Consider the following 7,285-nt stretch of genomic DNA (forward strand, 5'->3'; position numbering starts at 1 on the left):
CCTCAGCTCCGCTAACGCTCCACCTCCTGGGAGACAGACAGAAATGGACACGGATGGAGACGGCGTTGGACTTCAGGGTGGAGGAGGAGTCATCATCGTTAGAAAGGTTCAGGTTGCTTTTATTGATCAAAGGTAATTATTCATCAATTTATCTGAGACAGAATAAAAACATGTTGAACAGATTAAAGCAGCTGATCAGAGACAATAAATCACTTCCTGTTTCTGATGGAAATAGTTTTATTTTTTCTGTTTTTCACTAAATGAATCAGGTCAGTTAGTGTCGAGATAAACTTTAAACACTTAAACTTTATCAGTTCAATGTTTACAAACCAATAAAACAGAGTGACTGGTCCTTGGAGGTGTCCTGTCCCTTGTCCTGTCCCTTGGAGGTGTCCTGTCCCTTGGAGGTGTCCTGTCCCTTGTCCTGTCCCTTGAAGGCGTCCTGTCCCTTGTCCTGTCCCTCGTCGGTGTCCTGTCCCTTGTCCCGTCCCTTGTCCTGTCCCTCGTCGGCGTCCCGTCCCTTGTCCCGTCCCTTGTCGGTGTCCTGTCCCTTGTCCTGTCCCTTGTCGGTGTCCTGTCCCTTGTCCCGTCCCTTGTCCCGTCCCTCGTCCCTCGTCGGCGTCCTGTCCCTTGTCCTGTCCCTTGAAGGCGTCCTGTCCCTTGTCCTGTCCCTTGAAGGTGTCCTGTCCCTTGGAGGTGTCCTGTCCCTTGTCGGTGTCCTGTCCCTTGTCCTGTCCCTTGAAGGCGTCCTGTCCCTTGTCCTGTCCCTCGTCGGTGTCCTGTCCCTTGTCCCGTCCCTTGTCCTGTCCCTCGTCGGCGTCCCGTCCCTTGTCCCGTCCCTTGTCGGTGTCCTGTCCCTTGTCCTGTCCCTTGTCGGTGTCCTGTCCCTTGTCCCGTCCCTTGTCCCGTCCCTCGTCCCTCGTCGGCGTCCTGTCCCTTGTCCTGTCCCTTGAAGGCGTCCTGTCCCTTGTCCTGTCCCTTGAAGGTGTCCTGTCCCTTGGAGGTGTCCTGTCCCTTGTCCTGTCCCTTGGAGGCGTCCTGTCCCTTGTCCTGTCCCTTGAAGGTGTCCTGTCCCTTGTCCTGTCCCTTGTCCTGTCCCTGGGAGGCGTCCTGTCCCTTTAAGGTGTCCTGTCCCTTGTCCCGTCCCTTGTCCTGTCCCTTGTCCTGTCCCTTGAAGGTGTCCTGTCCCTTGGAGGTGTCCCGTCCCTTGTCCTGTCCCTTGTCCTGTCCCTTGTCGGTGTCCTGTCCCTTGTCCTGTCCCTTGAAGGTGTCCTGTCCCTTGTCGGTGTCCTGTCCCTTGTCCCGTCCCTTGTCCCGTCCCTCGTCGGCGTCCTGTCCCTTGTCCTGTCCCTTGAAGGTGTCCTGTCCCTTGAAGGCGTCCTGTCCCTTGTCCTGTCCCTTGAAGGCGTCCTGTCCCTTGTCCTGTCCCTTGAAGGTGTCCTGTCCCTTGGAGGCGTCCTGTCCCTTGTCCTGTCCCTTGAAGGCGTCCTGTCCCTTGTCCTGTCCCTTGTCCCGTCCCTTGTCCTGTCCCTTGTCCTGTCCCTTGAAGGTGTCCTGTCCCTTGTCGGTGTCCTGTCCCTTGTCCTGTCCCTTGAAGGCGTCCTGTCCCTTGTCCCGTCCCTTGTCCTGTCCCTTGTCCCGTCCCTTGTCGGTGTCCTGTCCCTTGTCCCGTCCCTTGTCCCGTCCCTCGTCGGCGTCCCGTCCCTTGAAGGTGTCCTGTCCCTTGTCCTGTCCCTTGTCGGTGTCCTGTCCCTTGAAGGCGTCCTGTCCCTTGTCCTGTCCCTTGAAGGTGTCCTGACCCTTGTCCCGTCCCTTGTCCCGTCCCTCGTCGGCGTCCCGTCCCTTGAAGGCGTCCTGTCCCTTGTCCTGTCCCTTGAAGGTGTCCTGACCCTTGTCCCGTCCCTTGTCCCGTCCCTCGTCGGCGTCCCGTCCCTTGAAGGTGTCCTGTCCCTTGTCCTGTCCCTTGTCGGTGTCCTGTCCCTTGAAGGCCTCCTGTCCCTTGTCCTGTCCCTTGTCGGTGTCCTGTCCCTTGAAGGTGTCCTGTCCCTTGAAGGCGTCCTGTCCCTTGTCCCGTCCCTCGTCGGTGTCCCGTCCCTTGTCCTGTCCCTCGTCGGCGTCCTGTCCCTTGTCCTGTCCCTCGTCCCGTCCCTTGAAGGTGTCCTGTCCCTTGAAGGTGTCCCGTCCCTTGAAGGTGTCCCGTCCCTTGAAAGTGTCCTGTCCCTTGAAGGCGTCCAGTCCCTTGTCCTGTCCCTTGAAGGTGTCCTGTCCCTTGAAGGCGTCCAGTCCCTTGAAGGTGTCCTGTCCCTTGGAGGTGTCCCGTCCCTTGTCCCGTCCCTTGTCGGTGTCCTGTCCCTTGTCCCGTCCCTTGTCGGTGTCCTGTCCCTTGTCCTGTCCCTTGTCCTGTCCCTCGTCGGCGTCCCGTCCCTTGTCCCGTCCCTCGTCGGCGTCCTGTCCCTTGTCCTGTCCCTTGTCCCGTCCCTCGTCGGCGTCCCGTCCCTTGTCCCGTCCCTTGTCCCGTCCCTCGTCGGCGTCCTGTCCCTTGAAGGTGTCCTGTCCCTTGGAGGTGTCCCGTCCCTTGTCCTGTCCCTTGTCGGTGTCCTGTCCCTTGTCCTGTCCCTTGAAGGCGTCCCGTCCCCTGTCCCGTCCCTCGTCGGCGTCCCGTCCCTTGTCCCGTCCCTTGTCCCGTCCCTCGTCGGCGTCCCGTCCCTTGTCCCGTCCCTTGTCCTGTCCCTTGAAGGTGTCCAGTCCCTTGTCCCGTCCCTCGTCCCGTCCCTCGTCGGTGTCCTGTCCCTTGAAGGTGTCCTGTCCCTTGTCCTGTCCCTTGTCGGTGTCCTGTCCCTTGAAGGTGTCCTGTCCCTTGTCCTGTCCCTTGTCGGTGTCCTGTCCCTTGAAGGCGTCCTGTCCCTTGTCCTGTCCCTTGAAGGTGTCCTGACCCTTGTCCCGTCCCTTGTCCCGTCCCTCGTCGGCGTCCCGTCCCTTGAAGGTGTCCTGTCCCTTGAAGGTGTCCTGTCCCTTGAAGGCGTCCCGTCCCCTGTCCCGTCCCTCGTCGGCGTCCCGTCCCTTGTCCCGTCCCTCGTCGGCGTCCTGTCCCTTGTCCCGTCCCTTGTCCCGTCCCTCGTCGGCGTCCCGTCCCTTGTCCCGTCCCTTGTCCTGTCCCTCGTCCCGTCCCTCGTCGGCGTCCCGTCCCTTGTCCCGTCCCTTGTCCTGTCCCTCGTCCCGTCCCTCGTCGGCTCCTGTCCCTTTAAGGACACTGCTTGTCTCCCTCCACTCCAGCAGAGGGCGCTGTTCGCTTCGCTCCGCTTCGCTCCTCTCGTCGCTTCGCGTCGTCGACGCGGAACTCGGACCGTGTTTACGTCCCCGCTGTCTCTGTCTCTTTGTTCTCTGCGCTCCGGGTGCGGAGAAGCCGCAGGATGTGCGCCGTGCAGCTGCTGCGGGTGTCGGTCCACGAGCGGATCAGCGCCGCCGCTGAAGACTTTCTGCTGCGGCTGGAGAAAGGAGAAGAAGCGGCGGAACTTCCGGCGCTGAGAGCGCTGCTCACCGAGCGGCTGACGGCGGCGGCGGAGGAGATCGTCGGTCTGTTCGAGGAGACCGTGGCGGAGTACGAAGACCGAGTGGAGCGATCAGAGCGGGAGATCTGTCGCCAGAGGAGGCTGCTCGATGCCGTGCTGAAGCCCCAAGTCCGGCTGCACAGAGCGGCTCACACTTCCGCTCGGCTTCACAATAAAAGCCTCTACAGCCGCGACGGAGAGGACACGGAGCATGACCGGAAGTCTGAAGGTGATGATGATGATCGATTAATCTAAACCTCGATTGAAGCTAATTAATTAAACAACTGGTTGACTACATTTATTATTTAGTCCAGAATAAAAACATGAAAGTAAAATGATGGTCAGATACGCCACTGATCAGCTGATTAAAGGTGGATTCTGTGTCACAGACTGTTCTCTCCCTGCTGATTGGTCAGCTGATCTTCTGTCTCCTCAGAGTCTCTGAACGTCTCTCACCTTCATCCTCCGATCGACCTGAACCCGTCTGACCCCGAACATGAACACGACGCCAGCGACGTGTCCTCGCCGCCGGACCTCCCGCCCATCTCAGCGAGCAGCGACCCAGACAGCGACTGGTCCGAGCGCCGTCGGACGGTCGGCCCCGTGAGAAAACCTAGGCGGGGTCAGCCGTCGCTGGTTTTCAGGAGGAAGCGGAAGCGTTCGAGTCCGGCTCAGAGCTTCGGCTGCTTTGTTTGCGGACGGGTCCTTCAGGGGAAAGGCTTCCTCCTCAAACATGTGCTGCACATCTGCGCCTCCGACCCCGACTGTCGCTGCGGTTTCTGTGGCGAGCGCTTGGACACGTCGGACGGCCTAAAGGCCCACCTTCAGACCCACCAGGAGAACAGCAAGACCTGCTCCTTCTGTGGGAAAACCTTTCACTCCATCCTGGCTCGGGAACTTCACGTTCGGCTTCACACTGGAGAGAAACCACACAGTTGTGACATCTGTGGCAAGAAGTTCAGCCAGAAAGGAAATCTGACCTCTCACCTGCATGTGCACGCCGCAGAGAAACCCTACCAGTGTACAGAGTGCAGCCGCGCCTTCTGTCACATGACGTCGTTAGAGCGCCACATGGAGGAGCACCGTGACGGGGTGGTGCACGCCTGCAGCGTTTGCAGCCAAGAGTTCAGGAAGCGCCACAGCCTCCTGCGCCACATGACCACACACCAGAACGATGCCGCACGCAAACCGAAGAGGTTCCGCAGCTCGGCGCCGTCCTTCTGCTGCAAAGTGTGCGGTGACGCCTTTGACAGGAGGGTGTTCCTGATGAAGCATGTGGAGACTCACCTGCAGGACCCCGACTGCTGCTGTGGACTCTGTGGACACCAGTACGAGTCTGCCGACAGCCTCGCCTCACACCTGCGCTCTCACCGCGAGGCCAGCAGCACCTGCGACATCTGCGGGAAGTGCTTCCCGGGTCAGTCGGCTCTGCAGATGCACCTGAGGATCCACACCGGGGAGAAACCCTATACCTGCACCTTCTGCGGCAAAGCCTTTAACCAAAGCGGCAACCTGAAGACGCACCTGAAGATCCACACGGGTGAGCGAGCGTTCTCTTGCAGCCTCTGTGGGAAAGGTTTCACCCAGAAACAGACTCTGGACACTCACGTTCGTTTCCACAACAAGGAGCGCCGCTTCCTGTGTCAGGTCTGCGGGAAAGGATTCATGCAGGACGTGGACCTGAAGAGACACATGCTGATCCACACTGGGGAGAAACCGTACAGCTGCCGGGTCTGTGGGAAGAGCTTCCAGGCCAAACGATCCCTCAACGGACACCTTAAGGTTCACTTAGCCGGCGGAGACGACACCGCTCCAGAAGAACACCGAGCAGAACCACAGAGGACAGACGACTTCTACTCAGGATTTATCCAGCTGTAGACCAGGACTGAAACTGAGACCAGAATCAGAACCATGGACAGAACCTGGACCAGGACCAGAATCAGGACTGGGGACAGAGCCAGGATCAGAACCAGGACCGGGGAGGACCAGACCCAGTACGATGATCGTATTGATCGGTGTCGGAGAAAACTGGTCAATCATTCTCTGCTCTGATTGGACGACAGTTATTGACCGTCTCAGGTTGTTTGTGATCAATAAACGTGTTCGTTGTTGTGACTGAGGTCGTTTCATTTCAAACAGCTGATCGTTGATCATCTGTGAAGAACAAAATAAAAGATTAAACAAACACAGACTCAGTTATTGATCAAAGAATCTTTAACCCGACGTCTTCAATGGTTCAACCTGATCAGTTATTATATATATTATATATTATATATTATATATATTATATATATTATATATATTATATGTATTATATATATTATATGTATTATATTATATATGTATTATATCAAACTGTCTCATATTAAACGTGTGGCGTTATTGATCCTTTCAGATCATGAAACCTGATGTTGAACCAAGCTCAGATTTACCTTTGAGTTGATTCATTAAATTCATCAGAACTCACTTGGTTCTATTGAACTTTATTTTATTTTTACTGCATCAGTTTGTTTCAAGAGTCTGAACTGAGACGACGGTGAGATGAGTTCATACATCTGACTAAACACGTAGAATCTAACCATCATACAGGACACAGCTGATGAACATAAGATGGTGAGACATTAGAGGACAGGTGTCCAGTCCCCCAGCAGTCTCAGCAGTCTGGGCTCTCTGTAGAGACCAGTGTGGATCAACCAAACAGCGCCACCATCAGGACAAACACCATCATTTATGGTGAAGCTGCTCCGCCCACATTCAACCAATAAGGTGGATTCCTTGTCTCTGGATCAGTGAGGATCTGTCCATCAGGTCTGTGACGCCCCGCCTCCACAGATGATTGACAGCTTCAGATCAGCAGTCTCTGGTTTTTAGTCAACAATAAAGATCATTTCACTTTATTTAGTTTCTTTACAAACAGCTGGAGATCAGACCTTTAACCGGTATGTGAGCTCTGGTTGCTCCTCAGCGTCACCTGGCTCCTCCGGTCCACCAGGGTGCAAACCTCTTCTCTCGGTGTTGACCCGGAACTAATCGGTTTGTTTTCCTTCCTGCTGACCGGAGGACGCAGCTCGGAGCCGGGATGTCTCTCACTGAAGCCCCGCCGGAATGCGGGCTTCGGGTCCTGGCGGACTCGGTGTCGGAGCTGCTGACCCGGGTCGGGGAGGAGATCTTGGCCGAGCTGGAGAAGCGGAGCGGCGGGTCCGGAACCTCCGGAGCAGCGGGCCTCCTGGTGCAGCTGCTGCGGCCGCTGCTTACCGAGCTTCTGGCGGCGGCGTCGCTGCGGGTCGTCGGGCTCCTGGAGCGGGAGGTGGAGGAGTACCGGCGGCGGCTGGAGCGGCAGAACCGGCTGCTGCAGGCGGTGCTGGGCCCGGAGGTCCGACTGACACGGACAGGTGAGCGCCGCCATGTTGAGTCCTTGTCCAGTTCATTAGGTACACTAGTGAAGCCATTCTAATGTAAATGAGATGACGTTAAAGGTGGTGATTCACCTGGAGGATCACTGTGGAGGGTGGAGTTAGTGGAGCTGATGAACTGGAGCAGGTTCAGTATTTAAAAATGAATCAATCAACATCTCTCTCAGTTACTAGAAATGAATGATGAATACTGGACACCTCTAAGTTACTGACTAGTGTACCTAATGAAGTGGCCAGGTAGAGGCGGCTCAGGTCTTCCTGCTGCTTTAAGGAGGATCAATACTAATAAACCATATCATAAACAATGGTCCTGTATTGTCCTTA

At 56.5% G+C, this 7,285-nt stretch overlaps 2 protein-coding genes across 2 annotated transcripts in view; both read left to right on the forward strand.

Moving 5' to 3' along the window:
• Window positions 1–6: 6 nt before the first annotated feature.
• Window positions 7–5,663, forward strand: LOC311501706 (uncharacterized protein). The gene is made up of 3 exons (XM_084563672.1): window positions 7–132; window positions 3,404–3,777; window positions 3,985–5,663. Exons 1-3 carry the CDS (start codon window positions 44–46, stop codon window positions 5,424–5,426), a joined length of 1,905 nt encoding a protein of 634 aa, XP_084419798.1. The 5' UTR covers window positions 7–43; the 3' UTR covers window positions 5,427–5,663.
• A 381-nt stretch (window positions 5,664–6,044) lies between these two features.
• LOC311501701 (uncharacterized protein) overlaps window positions 6,045–7,285 on the forward strand; it is a 3,599-nt gene continuing 2,358 nt past the window's right edge. The window contains exon 1 of the mRNA XM_084563666.1: window positions 6,045–6,940. Within this exon, the coding sequence (XP_084419792.1) occupies window positions 6,628–6,940 (313 nt within the window). The 5' untranslated portion in view covers window positions 6,045–6,627. The remainder of the gene's footprint in view (window positions 6,941–7,285) is intronic.

The sequence above is a fragment of the Chelon labrosus genome (assembly GCF_963514085.1).
Source record: "Chelon labrosus genome assembly, chromosome: 16".
NCBI classification, from domain to species: Eukaryota; Metazoa; Chordata; class Actinopteri; order Mugiliformes; family Mugilidae; genus Chelon; species Chelon labrosus.

Excerpts from the sequence above, each read along its gene's own strand:
- LOC311501706 (XM_084563672.1), top strand. The coding sequence starts at position 44 with ATGGACACGGATGGAGACGGCGTTGGACTTCAGGGTGGAGGAGGAGTC. Across the intron at positions 133-3,403 it reads GTTGCTTTTATTGATCAAAG|CCGCAGGATGTGCGCCGTGC; the intron begins GTAATTATTCAT and ends GGTGCGGAGAAG. Across the intron at positions 3,778-3,984 it reads GCATGACCGGAAGTCTGAAG|AGTCTCTGAACGTCTCTCAC; the intron begins GTGATGATGATG and ends CTGTCTCCTCAG.